The sequence below is a fragment of the Microcaecilia unicolor genome, chromosome 1 (assembly GCF_901765095.1).
Source record: "Microcaecilia unicolor chromosome 1, aMicUni1.1, whole genome shotgun sequence".
NCBI lineage: Eukaryota > Metazoa > Chordata > Amphibia > Gymnophiona > Siphonopidae > Microcaecilia > Microcaecilia unicolor.
Genome location: NC_044031.1, coordinates 180,578,077 through 180,596,884, shown reverse-complemented (window position 1 = coordinate 180,596,884; position 18,808 = coordinate 180,578,077). Strand labels below are relative to the sequence as shown.

General features: G+C 48.1%; 1 protein-coding gene across 1 annotated transcript in view; it reads left to right on the top strand.

The window, feature by feature from the left end:
- SGO1 (shugoshin 1) overlaps positions 1 to 18,808 on the top strand; it is a 115,462-nt gene that overhangs the window by 77,400 nt on the left and 19,254 nt on the right. The window contains exon 8 of the mRNA XM_030202775.1: positions 6,354 to 6,461. Within this exon, the coding sequence (XP_030058635.1) occupies positions 6,354 to 6,461 (108 nt within the window). The remainder of the gene's footprint in view (positions 1 to 6,353; positions 6,462 to 18,808) is intronic.

The window sequence follows — 18,808 nt, the reverse complement described above, 5'->3', positions numbered from 1 at the left end:
GTTCATGCAGCCCCAGTTGCCTCATGACTCGGCGGTCGTGGACTTTGCTCTCAAGAGAGCACGGAGTTCGAGGGATACCGCCTCGGTGCCCCCGGGGCGGGAGTCTCGCACTCTGGACTCGTTTGGGAGGAAGGCCTACCAATCTTCCATGCTCATGACCCGCATCCAGTCATACCAGCTCTACACGAGCATTCACATGCGGAACAATGTGAAGCAACTGGCGGACCTGGTCGACAAGCTCCCTCCGGAGCAGTCCAGGCCTTTGCAGGAGGTGGTCAGGCAGCTGAAGGCGTGCAGAAAATTCCTGTCCAGGGGTATCTATGACACCTGTGATGTGGCATCCCGAGCTGCGGCCCAAGGTATAGTGATGCGCAGACTCTCCTGGCTGCGTGCCTCTGACCTGGACAACCGCACCCAGCAAAGACTGGCGGATGTCCCTTGCCGGGGGGATAACATTTTTGGTGAGAAGGTCGAGCAGTTGGTGGACCAACTGCACCAGCGGGAAACCGCTCTCGACAAGCTCTCCCACCGGGTGCCTTCAGCATCCACCTCAACAGGTGGACGTTTTTCCCGGGCCAGGCAGGCTGCGCCCTACGCCTACAACAAGCGTAGGTACTTCCAGCCAGCCCGAAGGCCTCCTCAGGCACAGGGACAGTCCCAGCGTGCTCGTTCCTGTCAACAGCGTGCGCCTAAGCAGCCCCCGGCGCCTCCACAGCAAAAGCCGGGGACGGGCTTTTGACTGGATCCATGGGAACATAGCCGCCATCAAAGTGTCCGTACCGGATGGCCTGCCGGTCGGAGGGAGGTTGAAAGCTTTTCACCAAAGGTGGCCTCTGATAACCTCCGACCAGTGGGTTCTCCAAATAGTCTGGTGCGGATACACCCTGAATTTGGCCTCCACTCCACCAAATTGCCGCCGGGAGCCAATCCTTCAGCTCCCATCACAAGCAGGTACTTGCAGAGGAACTCTCCGCCCTTCTCAGTGCCAATGCGGTCGAGCCCGTGCCACCCGGGCAGGAAGGGCAGGGATTCTATTCCAGGTACTTCCTTGTGGAAAAGAAAACGGGGGATGCGCCCCATCCTAGACCTGAGAGGCCTGAACAAATACCTAGTCAAAGAGAAGTTCAGGATGCTTTCCTTGGGCACCCTTCTACCAATGATTCAGAAAGACGATTGGCTATGTTCCCTGGATTTAAAGGACGCTTATACTCACATCCCGATACTGCCAGCTCACAGACAGTATCTCCGATTCCGTCTGGGCACACGGCACTTTCAGTATTGTGTGCTGCCCTTTGGGCTCGCCTCTGCACCACGGGTGTTCACGAAGTGTCTCGTGGTGGTTGAGGCGTATCTACGCAAGCTGGGAGTGCATGTGTTCCCGTATCTCGACGATTGGCTGGTCAAGAACACCTCAGAGGCAGGGGCTCTCCGGTCCATGCAGTGCACTATTGAGCTGCTGGGGTTTGTGATAAATTACCCAAAGTCCCATCTCCAGCCAGTCCAATCTCTGGAATTCATCGGAGCTCTGCTGAATTCACAGACGGCTCAGGCCTTTCTTCCCGAAGCGAGGGCCCACAACCTCCTGTCCCTCGCTTCCCAGGCCAGAGCGTCTCAGCAGGTCACAGCTCGGCAGATGTTGAGACTCCTGGGTCATATGGCCTCCACTGTTCATGTGACTCCCATGGCTCGTCTTCATATGAGATCTGCTCAATGGACTCTAGCTTCCCAAGCCACCGGGAATCTAGAAGATGTCATCCGCCTGTCCCCCAGTTGTCGCAATTCGCTGCACTGGTGGACACTTCAGACCAATTTGACCCTGGGACGTCCATTCCAAATTCCGCAGCCCACGAAGGTGCTGACGACGGATGCATCTCGCCTGGGATGGGGAGCTCATGTCGATGGGCTTCACACCCAAGGACTGTGGTCCCTCCAGGAACAAGATTTTCAGATCAACCTCCTGGAGCTCCGAGCGGTCTGGAACGCACTAAAGGCCTTCAGAGATCGGCTGTCCTATCAAATTATCCAAATTCGGACAGACAGGTTGCAACGTATTACATCAACAAGCAGGGGGGCACCGGATCTCGCCCCCTGTGTCAGGAAGCCGTCGGGATGTGGCGTTGGGCCTGCCAGTTTGGCATGCCTCTCCAAGCCATATACCTGGCAGGCGTAAACAACAGTCTGGCCGACAGACTGAGCAGAGTCATGCAACCGCACGAGTGGTCGCTCCATTCCAGAGTGGTACGCAAGATCTTCCGAGAGTGGGGCACTCCCTCGGTGGACCTTTTCGCCTCTCAGACCAACCACAAGCTGCCTGTGTTCTGTTCCAGACTACAGGCACACGGCAGACTAGCGTCAGATGCCTTTCTCCTCCATTGGGGGACCGGCCTCCTGTATGCTTATCCTCCCATACCTTTGGTGGGGAAGACCTTACTGAAGCTCAAGCAAGACCGCGGCACCATGATTCTGATCACGCCTTTTTGGCCCCGTCAGATCTGGTTCCCTCTTCTGGAGTTGTCCTCCGAGAAACCGTGGAGATTGGAGTGTTTTCCAACTCTCATTTTACACCCCAACCTTTAGTCTCTGGCTCTCACGGCCTGGATGTTGAGGGCGTAGACTTTGCCTCGTTGGGTCTCTCTGAGGGAGTCTCCCGGGTCTTGCTTGCCTCTAGAAGGGATTCCACTAAGAAGAGTTACTTTTTCAAGTGGAGGAGGTTTGTTGTCTGGTGTGAGAGCAAGGCCCTAGAACCTCGTTCTTGCCCTGCACAGAACCTGCTTGAATACCTTCTGCACTTATCAGAGTCTGGTCTCAAGACCAACTCAGTAAGGAATCATCTTAGTGCGATTAGTGCTTACCATCATCGTGTAGAGGGTAAAGCCATCTCTGGAGAGCCTTTAGTCGTTCGATTTATGAGAGGCTTTTGTCAAGGCCCCCTGTCAAGCCTCCTGCAGTGTCATGGGATCTCAATGTCGTCCTCACCCAGCTGATGAAACCTCCATTTGAGCCACTGAATTCCTGCCATCTGAATTACTTGACCTGGAAGGTCATTTTCTTGGTGGCAGTTACTTCAGCTCGCAGAGTCAGTGAGCTGCAGGCCCTGGTAGCTCATGCTCCGTACACCAAATTTCATCATAACAGAGTAGTACTCCGCACTCACCCTAAGTTCCTGCCAAAGGTGGTGTCGGAGTTTCATCTTAACCAGTCAATTGTCTTGCCAACATTCTTTCCCAGACCACATACCCGCCCTGCTGAACGTCAGTTGCACACATTGGACTGCAAGCGAGCGTTGGCCTTCTATCTGGAGCGGACACAGCCCCACAGACAGTGCGCCCAATTGTTTGTTTCTTTCGACCCCAATAGGAAAGGGGTCGCTGTCTGGAAACGCACCATCTCCAATTGGCTAGCAGATTGCATTTCCTTCACTTACGCCCAGGCTGGGCTGGCTCTTGAGGGTCATGTCACGGCTCATAGTGTTAGAGCCATGGCAGCGTCAGTGGCCCACTTGAAGTCAGCCACTATTGAAGAGATTTGCAAGGCTGCGACGTGGTCATCTGTCCACACATTCACATCACATTACTGCCTCCAGCAGGATACCCGACGCGACAGTCGGTTCAGGCAGCCGGTGCTGCAGAATCTGTTTGGGGTTTGAATCCAACTCCACCCTCCAGGACCCGATTTGTTCTGTTCAGGCTGCACTCTCAGTTAGTTGTTCTTCGTAGGTCAATTTCTGTTATGCCCTCGCCGTTGCGAGGTTCAATTGACCTGGTTTCTTGTTTTGAGTGAGCCTGAAAGCTAGGGATACCCCAGTCGTGAGAACAAGCAGCCTGCTTGTTCTCGGAGAAAGCGAATGATACATAGCTGTAGCAGGTGTTCTCTGAGGACAGCAGGCTGATTGTTCTCACCTACCCTCCCTCCTCCCCTTTGGAGTTGCGTTTTTTCCTCATTCCTTTGCTTGTCATTCAACTGAGCGGGAACGGTCACGCATGCGCGGATGGCGTGCCTGTGTGCGGGACCGCCTGCGAAGTTTTGTTCCGGTTGGTGGGGGCTGCCGTGGACGTCAACCCAGTCGTGAGAACAATCAGCCTGCTGTCCTCGGAGAACACCTACTACAGGTATGTATCATTCGCTTTCTTGCCAGTCTTTTGCTTGGACTCAGTTCAGTGTCTCTGTATGGGAATGTGCCTTTTTAGGACTAGTTTGCCATAGCTTTCCCTAGCTTTCGGGTGGGAAGTTTAGCCTGGCACAGGCGGATTTTGCCTTTCCTAGTTTCAGCTGTCTCTCTCCTGGCACATTTGGCACTCCTTCCTTTTTGTGTAAGGAGCACAGTTCTTTCCTGCACATCTTGATTATCGCCTCTTAGCTCTGTACTTTTCTCTACTTTTCTGTAGGGAAGTGGCTCTGTTCTGGGTCTGGAGTTCGACTCTTCCTTTGCTGGTTTTTCCTCGGTTTGGTGTTAGTGGCCAGCTTCCTCTTTGTTCCTGACCTGCTGAGAGTTGTTTCTTCCTCACTGCCTTATGGCTGTGATGTGCTCCCTATGGTCTGAGGGTTCCAGATCTGTGGTGCTTACCTCCCTCTTGGCGGGAGTTCTTTCTCTACGTTGACTGCTGCTCAGTCTCAGTTAGCTAGGAGGGCAGTCATTGTGGCTCAGAGACCACTTGGGGGCCCAAGACTGACTCTTGGGGCATAGGGCCTTCTCTTCTTGTAGTTATAATCCCTCTGGGCCAGGGGAGTGCAGTGCCAAGTCTCCATCGCTCCATGTTGAGCGCAGCTCCGTCGTGGCATGTTGAGCGCAGCTTCATTGTTCCATGCAGTTCCACCGTTCCATGTTGGGCATGCCTCTATCGCTGCATGTTGGGGCACAGTTCCAGGTTGACTTTAGCTCCATCGCTGTATGATGAGGACAGCTCTATCATGGCATGTTGAGTGAAGTTCCTTCGCTGCATATTCTGCAACTTTCATCTCTGCATGTTGAACACAGCTCCATTGTCGCATGTTGAGTGTAGTTCTTTCTCTGCAGGTCTCAGTGTGGGGCGCAGTGCTGTGTCTACGTGTAGAACACGGCTCTGTGTCTGCCTGTGGAATGCAGCTCCTTGTCTGTGTGTGGCGTGCAGCTCTTTCTCTCTCTCTGCATATGGAATGCAGCTTCCTGTCTGCGCGCAGAGCACAGCTCCACCACCTGTTGAGTGTAGCTCCATCTCTGTGGGTTTAACACAACTGTTCTCTGCAGATTGGGCGCAGTTCCAGGGCAGTATGTGGAGCACAGCTCTGTGACTGGAGGTGTTGCACAGTTTCATGTCTGCGTAGAAAGCATAGCTCCTTTCCGGCATCTGGAGCACAGCTCCTTGTTTGTGTGTGGAAAGCAGCTCCTTGTCTGCGTTTTATACACAGTTACATTGCTACCGCAGCTTCAGTTCTGCAGGTACCTCTTAACATCTAGCTCTTTCAGTGGGCCACTGCTCATCCTCTGTCTGTTACTCTCAGCTTCTTCTCTGCTTGTTCAGCGCATTTCTATCTTTGCCAGGGGTGTGCAACTCCTTCTCTACCCGTGGTGCGTGGCTCAGTTTGTGTTCTTTGAGTGCAAATCTGTATGTTCTCGTTGAGCACGGATCCTACTCTGCCTTTTGGTTCCTCCAGAGTGACATAGAAGGATCGCCATCAAGCAGGATTTCCACACAAATAATATCTGCTCCTCACTAGTGAATTCCAAGCCATCATCCAGGTCCAATAAACACAACTTTTCGGACGGTAGCGTAGTTGTCTGTTGAAAAATACTTTGTTCTTCAAGCTTTCAGTTCTCCCCTCCACCCCCAGTCCACTTTCCCTTTCTGTCCTTAGCCTGGGTAGATAGAGATGTCTTTGTTACTCCGTGTCCTGAGCCTCAGCCTTCAGGCTTTCACTCAGTGAGGTGTAATGGAAGAGTCTTCTGTGTTCATTTGAGCTGTCAAGTTTCTCCAGGAACTTTTTATGTTTCAAGACATGTAATATTCCTGTTTCAAGTATAATTAATAATTAAGCATATCTCTTTGCACTAGAGCTAGGTTTTCTGAAGAAGCTTTTAGAGGCTAGGCATCAAGATACAGGAAGATTAGGAGGCCTTGTTTGTGAAGGTAGGCAGCTACCACTATAAAGCATTGCTCAGATTAAAATGAAACCAGAACTTTTGTTGCATTATAAACATGTTTTCTCCATTTGGTAGCATTAAGATTTTCTCCATGTCCTAAATTCTTTACTGAAAAGTAAAATTGTATTAACCTTTTTGTCATGCCTTTCTTGAAGAATAATAGTGACCCATTTAAGGATAAAAAGCATTTATGTATGTAAAAATGTTTTCTTCAAATGTATCATTTTAATTTTAGCTACATCCAATGAGAAGGAAAATGAGAAGCCAGTTGGTTTGAAAACCAGATTAGGAAATATACCGATTGATACTGGTTCAGAGGTCATCCAAAACAAATTGGGAACAGGTATGAAAAAGACATGCAAAATTATTCTTAACACCTCACAAGGTAGAAGAAATAGAGAACAGATGAAAAGAGTTCCCCCATTGTTTTGCATACCATTTACACAACTGTTTGTATGCATAAAATATAAGGCAATTTTTGTTTATCCTATACTGCATATATAGTACTTGTCACACTTTCTTGAAGCCTAAAGTAAAAAAAATGATAAACATTTAGGACAATTTCTAAACTTTCTAACAATGTTCAAAGGGTGTCAATAGGAAACTGAGGAGTAAGACTTGAAGGAAGTGGCAAAACAGGAGTGCTACCCTGCTCCATATCAACTAGCACAGTAGCCAGTAGGGATGGTGGGTGGTGGGCCTGTTTCTGCCAGAATATGGAAGCCAGACTGATTATTCAAATGGCGATACAGGATCATGTAACTCCTCTGCTGCTTTACTCTGCATTTGTTGCCTATAGCGTACAGGGTCTAATGACCTTGAGTTTTGAGGAGGCTGGGTCCAGATTACCTGAACAATAGACTGTGAGAGTGTTAACCAAGGAGGGTTTTATGATCTGTAAATCAGGGGCTGTTAGTGGTCCCTAGAGTGAGGTAGGCATATTTTACAGAGTATGAGATACCATGCACTTTTGGTAACAACACTTGCTGCCTGGAATGCTTTCCTGGAAGAGGTTCATAACTGTAGAGAAATGGGGGGGGGGGGGGGGTTTAAGAGCTTGAAACATATTTTATTAAGTTAGCCCATAATAAGATTTTGATTAATGGGATTTTCCTTAGTGTCCTCACCAGATCAGACCAGTCCAGATCCTGTGAGTTACATAAATACATATAAGTACATAAGTATTGACATACTGGGAAAGACCAAAGGTCCATCAAGCCCAGCATCCTGTTTCCAACAGTGGCCAATCCAGGTCACAAATACCTGGCAAGGTCCCAAAAAAGTATGAAACATTTTATACTGCTTATCCCAGAAATAGTGATTTTCCCCAAGTCCATTTAATAATGGTCTATGGACTTTTCCTTTAGGAAGCCGCCCAAACCTTTTTAAAACTCCGCTAAGCTAACCGCCTTTACCCACATTCTCCGGCATCTAATTCCAGAGTTTAATTACACATTGAGTGAAGAAACATTTTCCCTGATTCGTTTTAAATTTACTACATTGTAGCTTCTTCGCATTCCCCCTAGTCCTAGTATTTTTGGAAAGCGTAAACAGACGCTTCACATCTATCCGTTCAACTCCACTCATTATTTTATAGACCTCTATCATATCTCCCCTCAGCTGCCTTTTCTCTAAGCCGAAGAGCCCTAGCCGCTTTAGCCTTTCCTCATAGGGAAGTCATCCCATCTCCTTTATCATTTTCATCACCCTTCTCTGCACCTTTACTAATTCCACTATATCTTTTTTGAGATGCGGGGACCAGAATTGAACACAATATTCGAGGTGCGGTCGCACCATGGAGCGATACAAAGGCATTATAACATCCTCATTTTTGTTTTCCATTCCTTTCCTTATAATACCTAACATTCTATTTGCTTTCTTAGCCGCAGGATCACACAGCAGAAGGTTTCAACATATCATCAACGACGACATCTAGATCCCTTTCTTGGTCTGTGACTCCTAACGTAGAACATTGCATGACATAACTATAATTCGGGTTCCTCTTTCCCACGTGAATCACTTTGCACTTGCTCACATTAAACATCATCTGCCATTTAGACTCTCAGTCTCGTAAGGTCCTCTTGTAATTTTTCACAATCCTCCCGCGATTTAACGACTTTGAATAACTTTGTGTCATCAGCAAATTTAATAACTCACTAGTTACTCCCATCTCTCGGTCATTTATAAATATGTCAAAAAGCAGCGGTCCCAGCACAGACCCCTGGGGAACCCCACTAACTACCCTTCTCCATTGAGAATACTGACCATTTAACCCTACTCTCTGTTTTCTATCTTTTAACCAATTTTTAATCCACAATAGAACACTACCTCCTATCCCATGACTCTCCAATTTCCTCTGGAGTCTTTCATGTGGTACTTTGTCAAACGCCTTCTGAAAATCCAGATACACAATATCAACCGGCTCACCTTTATCCACATGTTTGTTCACCCCTTCAAAGAAATGTAGTAGATTGGTAAGGCAAGATTTCCCTTCACTAAATCCATGTTGACTTTGTCTCATTAATCCATGCGTCTGAATATGCTCTGTAATTTTGTTCTTTATAATAGTCTCTACCATTTTGCTCGGCACCGACATCAGACTCACCGGTCTATAATTTCTCGGATCTCCTCTGGAACCTTTTTTAAAAATCGGCGTTACATTGGCCATCATCCAATCTTCTGGTACCGCGCTCGATTTTAAGGATAAATTACATATTACTAACAATAGCTCCACAAGTTCATTTTTCAGTTCTATTAGTACTCTGGGATGAAAACCATCCGGTCCAGGAGATTTGCTACTCTTCAGTTTACAGAACTGCCCCATGACATCCTCCAGGTTTACAGAGAATTCATTAAGTTTCTCGGACTCGTCAGCTTCGAATACCATTTCCGGCACTTGTATCCCACCCAAAGAATTCATTTAATGTCTCTGCTACTGCTTTGTCTTCCTAAATTGCCCCTTTTACTCCTCGGTCATCTAGCGGTACAACCAATTCTTTTGCCAGCTTCCTGCTTTTAATATACCTTAAAAAAATTTTTTTACTGTGTGTTTTTGCCTCCAACGCAATCTTTTTTTTTTTTTTCAAAGTCCCTCAGCCTTCCTTATCAGCGCTTTGCATTTGACTTGACATTCCTTATGCTGTTTCTTATTATTTTCACTTGGTTCCTTCCATTTTCTGAAGGATTTTCTTTTAGCTCTAATAACTTCCTTCATCTCACTTTTTAACCACGCCGGCTGTCGTTTGGTCTTCCATCCTCCTTTTTTAATACGTGGAATATATTTGGCCTGGGCTTCCAGGATGGTGTTTTTGAACAGCATCCACGCCTGATGTAAATTTTTGACCCTTGCAGTCGCTCCTCTTAGTCTGTTGACCAATGGATGGAGACAAAAAAAAACAACCCTGCATGCATGAAGTTATATTAAAAAAAAAAAAAGGTACTGTGCAGCATGATGCCATCAGTATTTCTCTGTCTCCAGCGGATAGATGATGGGCTAAAGTGCAGCTCGTGAGTTGGTGATTTAAAATAGCTCCTAAGCCAGTTGGGAAATAGTTCCAGTTGGACTGGGGGTGCCTATTAAAGCCTGAGCTTCATTTAAAAAAAAAAAAAATCTAAAGGATGATTAAAAAATAGTGTGGGTTGGAGCTGGGGTATATTGCAAAGGAGTCTGAGTCTCCCCCTTCCCTCTCCCCCCACCCCCACACATTCCTGCCTGTCCAATGGCTAAGGCTTCTATTTCCCGGGAGGAGCTTCAGGTTAATAAGGATACCTGACTTTCAGTGGTTTGCAGCACTACTTAGAGCTTTATAGTGCTTATTCTTCACTGGTAAGTTGGTATATGTGCACACTTTGCGGATGATGGGAAAACTTTTCTTAGTATTGGCTGTCCCGAAGGAACACAGGTTTCAGCCAACCTTTGTCACAGGCAGAGACTCAGTAATGTAGGGAGGGATTTCTTCAAGGGGGAACAGAGTAACTTACCTAACAGCATGTTTGAGCTGAGACAGGCAGAAGTGAGTGGCTAAAAAATCCAAGGGAGGAGGGGTGCAAAAGCCTCCCCCTTCCTCACACCTGTGCAGAGGCTTTATTTTTACTTTTGTATTTCTCCAGAGCTGTTTGGGCCACAACACCAGGCTAGATTTATTAAAAGGCTTGACACCCCTTATTCTGGTGGAAAATTCTGTATCTTCGTGCTGTTTCAGCGGTTTGCAGAAGCAATTTGTATGCTTCCAGTTTTAGCACTTCTTGCCAGATGTTTGATTTATGTACAGGACTCTCCATAGAAGTGCCTGCGGGAGTTCCTGGTGGCAGTCAAGCTGGGAGCCTTATAAAGGGTCTCAAGGGGCCCTCTATGGCTTTTCCTACGCATCCGGATATCCAGGATCTTACCTCTGCAGAATAGAGTGTACAGGACGCAAGGTTTAAGGTGGGGCGGGCCATGATTCATTTTTCTCCTTTGGTCCCAGAGGAAAAAGAGAAGCTTAGAGTGCCTAGAGTGGATTCCCTAGTGACAGCAGTCATCAAGAAGACCACGTTGCCGATGGAAGGCGGTATTGCTCTGCAGGATCGGAAGCTGGAGCAGGTGTTAAAACAAGCCTTTGAAGTAGCCTCTTTGGGCTCCAAGCATCTGTGTGCAGCTTCTTTATTGCCAGGGCCTGTTTGCAGTGGCACCAGCAGCTCTCAGGCTGCTTGCTTGGAGGCAGGGCTGGCCTATTTGGTGAATGCTGTGTGTGACATGCTTCGAGCTTCCGCCAAAGGGATGTCGCTGGTGGTCATGAGGCATAAGCTCTGGCTGCAAGATTGGGCAGCGGATACCACCTCTAGGGCTCATCTGGTTAAGCTGTCCTTTTGGGCAAGCTGTTATTTGAGGGTGACCTCAGCAACCTGGTTAAGGAGCTCGGAAAATCTAAGCCTCCGCGACTTCCAGAGGATTGCCCCATCCGGTGGCTTGCTAGCCCAAGCCCGATTTCAGGACAGTAGAAAATACAGGCCTGGGTGACAGGCCTTCAGCCAGAAGGCACGCTGTCGGCCCCAACAGTCTTCCTTTCGAGGGGACAGGAAGCCCATCGGCTCATCGGGTAGAGCAGCAGCTGCTCCCTGACAAACTCAGTGATGCCAGGCTGGTCCACCCGTCTGTGCCTATAGGGGGACGTCTTTGGGCATTCTGGGATGTGTGGACCACCATCACTACAGACCAGGAGGTGCTCAACATCCTTCACAATGGCTACAGATTAGAGTTCTCCCACCCAGTTGCACCTCTCTTCTTAAGGTCCCCGTGTCAAGGAGCTGTTGGGGCAGCGCAGATCATAAGCATGATTGAGATCTTGTTGGCAATTCGGGCCATTGTCCCTGTTCCTCTTGCCGAGTTCAGTCAGGGGCTATCTGTTTTGTTGTGCCCAAGAAAGAGAGCACTGTGCGCCCGATCCTGGATCTCAAAAGGGTCAAGCACTGCATGTGGGTCCCACAATTTCGGATGGAGACCCTGCGATCAGTGATCACGTTGGTGAGAATGGGGGAATTTCTCACCACTCTCGATCTCAAAGAGGCATACCTGCACATCCCTATTTGAGGACCTCATCAGCAGTGTCTGCAGTTTGCAGTTCTGGGTAGACACTTTCAGCTTCGGCCTCTGCCATTTGGTCTCTCTCTTGCCCCACAGACTTTTCCAAGGTCATGGTCTTAGTGGCTGCCTTTCTGCAGAAGCAGGGGATGCGTGTTTACCTGGACAACTGGCGTCTTACCAGGACAGCATGGAAGGGATGGCAAAAGTAGTTCGCCTTCTGTAATCCTTGGGGTGAGTGATAAATTTTGACAAGAGAGACTGGTCCCGTCTCAACAGCTGGATTACCTGGGAGTGCTGTTCAACACCTTGTGGGCCCAGGTGTTCCTGTTCGACACCTTGCAGTCCCAGGTGTTCCTGACTGAGAATCACCGCACAGTTGAAGCATCAGTTGCAGTTGGTTGTACTTCCCAGGCCTTGGGCTTGGAGGTTTATGTGCATGTCCTCGGGTCCATGGCCGCGGCCATGGAGGGGCACATAAGAGGCTGCTTCAACACTTGCTGCTCAGCCGCTGGTTTCAGAAGACAGCGGCATCCAGCTTTCCTGGATGCTGGCTGCCAGATGGAGCTTGGGGTGGTGGCTGTGGGGGTACCCTTCCTGATTCTGGATTGGGACATGGAGACTACAGATGCCAGTTTGGCGTGCTAGGAAGTCCATTACAAGGGTCACCTGGCTCCAGGATTTTGGTCTCCGGTGGAGGCACGGTGGTCCATCAACCTTTTAGAGCTCCAGCCAGTGCGTCAGGCTCTGGAACCCTTTGCTCAGTTCCTCTGGGGGACACTGGTTTGGGGTCTTCTTGCACAATGCGATGATGGTGGCCTATATCAACAAACAGGGGGGAATTCGCAGCAGTCAGCTGTAGGTGGAGTCCAGCTTGTTGGTGGCCTGGGCGGAGAGGCATCTGGTGTGTCTTTCAGCAGCTCACATTGTGGGGCTCAACCTAGGGGCGTACTTCCTCAGTGACACACTGAATCCCAGAGAGTGGAAACTGTTGCGTGAGATGTTCCAGATGCTGGTGTGTGCTGACCTTGGATCTCATGGCGTCAAGGGCCAATGCCAAGGTCTTGCGGTTTTTCAGCCGGTGGAGGGAATGGGACTTGCTGGGTCTTGACGCCCTGCTTCAGCTTTGGCCGAGAGAGGGGTTGCTGTATGCCTTCCCACCTTGGCCGGTGATTGGTTGCCTGTTGAGAAGAGTGTCAGGCCATCTGGGCTGGGTGATCCTATTGGCCATGGCGGCTATGGTATGTGGATCTGATTCAGCTCCTGGACGGGGAACTGCTCAGGCTCCCTCTGAAGCGAGGTCGTCTTCATCAAGGACCAGTGGTCATGGAGGATCCCTCCCACTTTGGTCTTATGGCATGGCCCTTGAGAGGACTTGCCTAACGAAGAAAGGCTATTCGAACTCAATCATTGCTGTTCTTCAGTCCAGAAAGACGTCTACTTCCTCGGCTTATGCCCGCATGTGGCGTACCTTCTGAGCGAGAGTTGGACCCCTTTGCTTCCTCTGTTGGTTATATTCTGGTGTTCTTGCAAGCGGGGTGTGGAAGGGCCTGGCGTTGAAGTCCTTGAATGTTCAGATGGCAGCCCTGACATGTTTCCAGGATCGCTTGCAAACATCGTCCATGGCAAAACCCCCCGACATGATTCATTTTCTGAAGGGGGTTGAATCGCTTGCAGCCGCCATTTCAGGCACTGTTTCCTGACTGGGACCTTAACTTGGTTCTGCGGGCCCTTCAGTGCCGTCCCTTTGAGCCCCTTCACAGGGCAACTGTGAAAGACTTTACTCTAAAGACAGTTTTTCTGGTGGCCATTGCTTTGGCGCGGCACGTCTCGGAGCTGCAAGCTCTTTCTTGTAAGGATCCCTTTCTTCGATTTTCGGAGGCCGGGGTCTCACTTCACACTGTTCCTTCCTTTTTACCTAAGGTGGTTTCAGCCTTTCATTTCAATTAGTCCATGGATCTCCCTTCCTTTTGACGAGAGGAGATTGGGGCCCAGTATGCCACCTTGAAGTTGCTGGATGTCAGGTAGGCGGTCTTGCGATACTTGAAGGTCACCAATGACTTTCACCAGTCAGACAGGCTTTTTGGTAAACTGAAGCAGGGTCTTATGGCTTCTAAGGTTTCTATCGCCTGTTGGTTGAAGGAAACTGTGACCTCAGCCTATCCTGGAAGGGAAGTCTCCCCCCGCATGTTTTGAAGGCGCACTCTACCAGGCGCATGGTCATATCCTGGGCGGAGGCCTCGTTATCCTCTCTGGGGGATATTTGCAGGGCAGCAACTTGAGCCTCGCTGCATACCTTTGGCAAGCATTACTGGGTGGATGTTGCTGCACGCTCAGAGGCGACATTTGGGGTGTCGGTCCTGTGATCGGCAGGTTTGGCTTCCTACCCTCATAGGGGTAGCTTTTGAACATCCCACTCATCCTGGAATAGTAGGAATGAACATAATGGAAGGAGAAAATAGGACTTATCTGATCATTTTCTTTCCATTCGTTCTTCACATTATTCCAGGAACCCTCCTGTTTCTTGAAGCCTTTCCCGGGGTGGAAGTCTGCATAGTTTTGGTGTTCTACTTTTTGGACCCAAGCCTTCAGGGCTTTTCCTGGGGGTGTTCGCTTTTTGGGTCATTGGGGGTTATATAGTTGCTGAATTTGCTCCTGTTTCTTTCTTTTCTTTTCTTGAGGAGTCGTCTAAGACCCTCCCAACAGCTTTGAACACTAGTCTGGGTTCAGATATGTTAATTATTAGTTTTTGTGGATTTGATGGGGAAGGGTATTTTGGAACAGTGGGAGAACCTGAAATTTTAAAAGTGCTAAAAATAAGTTTTAAAAGTATTTGCCTTAAATCTAATTGCAGAATTCAGGTGCTGGGAGTCTGTACTTGGTTGTCATATGCTCAGATTTGTTTAAATCATATGCAAATTAGTCCGGTGTTTTTCACTAAACATTCCCATGAGTGTATGTATGTTAATCTGCATTCAAATAGAGCTCTCTGATTGGATGATCAGCTTCTGTTAAGAAATCTGCCCGGGAAGTGAACAGAGTGAGAGCTATCCTTTGCCAAGAGAGACATCCAGCTGTGACTTCCTGTGTTTGTTGACTGAAGTTATAAAAGAGTGCCTGATTGTGGTAAATGAGAAAATATAAGTGAAAAGAGATTGGTGGCGATTGAAGTTTCTCTAGTGAGAAAAGGATCTGAATATTTCAGGATTACTTGAAGTTTATGAAGAATAGAAAAGGGTGAATTTCAGTTTAAGAGTGTTTAAATCCTATAAGCTATATAAAGGCTAGGTAGATTTAAGTGACTGTAAGCAAGGAAACCTTAATATTTGATCTGAAATAAATATTTGATCTGAGATAGTTGATCAGAGATAAATGTTTGATCTGAATTATATCCTTTGGTGCAAAGGAGATTAGAATGCAATAGAGTATTTCTTTCTGTTTACCAGTACAGTCAAATAATTCCATTCCACTTAAATAATTTTTTGTTATATATATGAGGGAGTAGTATCTGGATTTATTGTAAATCAAATTGATTCCATTCACAGGAATTCATATTCACCTTCATGCATTCATCCGATATTATCTTTTTTTTATTTGCATGAAGTCTTTATTGACAAGGTAAACATACAACAAGAGGAAAAAGAAGATAACACCAAGCCACATTAAATCAATCCACAGTCAACGCAATTATTAAAGACCTAACAGCAACAGTCTTGTCATTGTTGTTCAACCTTACATTTGTAGGCAAAAACACACACTCCAAAATTTGTAGAACATTTTTTATATACTTAACCAAGTCCCCCCCCCCTTCCCTACGCCATTCCCCCCTCCCTCCCGGTTAGGTCCTCGCCTCCTCTAACAATGCTTGGTCTCCCATATGCCTCACTGACTCATGGTCGTGCTGGTGAAAGGGTCCCATATTGAGTGCCACCTTTGCTGCTGATTACGCCTTTCCGCCAGGAGCCTTTCCATTTCGCAAACATACCTCAGTTTACTAAGCCATCTCGCTATTGGAGGAGTCAAGGGCTTCTTCCAAAAAGTTGCCACAATCACTCTAGCCGCACTTATAGCATGCCTCAGCAAAGTCTGGCGAGCCTGCGAGAGACCCGCCACCTTCGCAGAGAAAAGAAAAGTAGTTGGATTCCACGGGACCACGCATCCCAGCCAGTACTGCAGCCTGCTGTGCACTGATTTCCAATAGGCCTGTACTTTCCTACAGGTCCACCAGATGTGACCCATCGTGCCCTTAACCCCACAACCCCTCCAACACAAACCCGTTGATGCGGGGTAAATGCGCTGGATGCGCTCCGGCGTCAAGTACCACCGGAACATCACCTTCACCGCATTCTCCCTAAATGGAACATGTGAAGACACCCTCGCCGTAGCTCTCTCCAACCTCTCCCATTCCCCCTCCTCCAAAGACATGCCCAACTCCTTCTGCCAACTCTTCCTATGAAGAGTGTAATTAGACTCCTTCAGATTAATGGTGCTATATAAGCGTGATATTAGTCCACTAGTCATGGTGGATCCCTCACAAATTTCCTCCAAGGTGGTTTTGTTCCTGCTTACCACCTCTCTAACAGCTCGTGTTTTGAGGAAGTGTGACAATTGGCGATAAGCAAAATCGTCACCCTTCAGATTTGGAAAAGTCCCCACCACAGCACTGAACGGTAGTAACTGATCACCTTCAAACAATTGACCCCACATTTTTAATCCTTCTTGGTGCCACCGCGTAAATACCCCCTTCTCTGTCCCAGGGTAAAATAGTGGGTTGAAAGCTATAGGAGATAAGCGGGACAGTGCACACTTCCTTTTGGGAAACAGGCTATCCCAGTAATGCAAGGTAACCTGGATAGAGGGACATAACTCTTCCCCAAGCGCCCGAAACTGATTGGGGAGCCACATCACTGCCCCCAAAGGTCTCTGACCTATAGAGTATTGCTCCAAGTGTACCCATTGTCTATCTGGATAGTCCTGAAACCATTCAATGGCTGCGCGTGCTTGAGCTGCTCTATAGTACCAACTCAAGTTAGGGACCCCCAAACCTCCCCTTCTCCTAGCCTGGTACAAGTACGCCCGCGACAAGCGCGGTCTTTTCCCCGCCCAAATAAATCTTACGATACGATCCTGTAAAGCTGAGAGATATTTTTTAGGCATCTTAATTGGGAGGGCCTGGAATAAGTAGAGCAGCCGGGGCAATACGTTCATTTTGACAACAGCTATTCTGCCGAACCATGATAGTCCCAGGTCACCCCACCCTTCAAGGTCAGCCGTAATAACCTGTGCTAAACCCTTGTAATTTGCCGTAAAGAGGCCACCCAACTTTGCTGTCAAGTTTACACCCAGGTACCTAATCTGCTTAGGTGCCCATCTGAAGGCAAATGAGGATTTTAATGACTGCATTAACTCATCAGGGAGAGATATATTCAGGGCCTCTGACTTTGTCATATTCACTTTGAAGCCAGACACTGCCGAGTACTTATCAATCGCCTCTAACAAATTAGGGAATGTAACCTGGGGTCGAGTAACGAACAGAAGCACATCATCCGCAAAAAGCGCCATTTTGTGCTCTCTGCCCGCCACTGTAACCCCAGTAATATTTGGATCCGCACGTATTGTGGAAGCGAAAGGCTCCATCGCCATGGCGAACAGCAAGGGAGACAATGGGCAACCCTGTCGAGTTCCTCTGTACAAGGTAAACATAGCTGAATTTGCCCCATTAACTCGCACGCATGCTTTGGGTGAGTCATAAAAAGAGTGGATCCAGTTGCGAAACTGGGGGCCTATCCCAAATGCCTCCAACACTTTATACATATATGGCCATTGGACCCTATCGAAGGCCTTTTCAGCGTCTAAACTAAGGAAACACATTGGCCTCTTCACCCTCCCAGCCAGGTGCATTAGATCAACTACCCTTCGGGTATTATCCATAGCCTTCCTATATGGCACAAAGCCTACTTGATCAGGATGGATAATCGCCGGAAGCAACGGAGCCAATCGGTTAGACAACACTTTAGCTAATATTTTTACGTCCGCATTCAGAACTGATATTGGGCGATAAGAGCCACACTCCGTGTGATCCTTATCCGGCTTGGGTAAGATGGCAATCCACGCTTCCAGCATGGTAGGGGGCAAAACCTCACCCCCTCCAATCTGGTTAAACAGGTCTGCCAACAGGGGCGCCAATTCCAAAGCAAATTTCTTATAAAATTCATTAGGGAAGCCATCCAACCCCGGAGATTTGCTGGACGGCAAATGCTGAATAGCTTTTTGTATCTCCAATGGCGTGACTGGCTTTTCCAGCTCTGTTCTTTGTTGTAATGTCAGAGGTGAGAGATCACTCTCTGCCAAGTACTCATCAATGGCCTCCGGGGACGGATCTCCCCCTTGTGCGTACAAGGCTTGGTAGTATTCCCCAAACCTCTTACGTATGTTCTCAGATGTAGTGAGTATATTACCCTTACTGTCCCTCACCCTGGTTACTGTACGGTCTATTTTTTGTCTGCGTAATTTCGTGGCAAGTCTGCGCCCTGCTTTATTGGTAAACTCATAAGTGCTACTTTTAATTCTAGATTGTAACAGACTTAGTTGCTCTGAGTAAATAGAGTCCAACTTAAGTCTCTCACCCCTCAGTTCTTCTAATACTGCTGGTGATCTCCCAACCTTATGCTGTGCTTCTAAGCGCTGTATGTTTCCCAGACAACTCGCCACTTGTGCTCTACGGATTTTCGCTCTCTTACTTGCTAATTGTAAAAAATAACCTCTCGTGACTGCTTTCATTGCGTCCCATACCGTGCTAAGGGGAGGCCCCGATTCCATGTTAAGCTCTAGATAATCCTTCAAAACTCTCCTGCAACCCTCCACCACCTCTACCTCTTGGAGCATAGTCGTGTTGAGCGTCCACCTTTTTTCCTTAACCTCTGCCCGAATAGATGACAAGGTCACCCAAACTGGGGCATGATCGGATAAGGTCATATTGCCTATCCCTGTTATGGGGCCCCTCTCTACCAGCCCAATGTCCAGAAAGATGCAGTCAATTCGGGAATAAGAGTCGTGGACAGATGAATAGCATGTATAATCCCGCTCCCCCCCATGATTCACCCTCCACACATCCAACACACCCAAAGAGT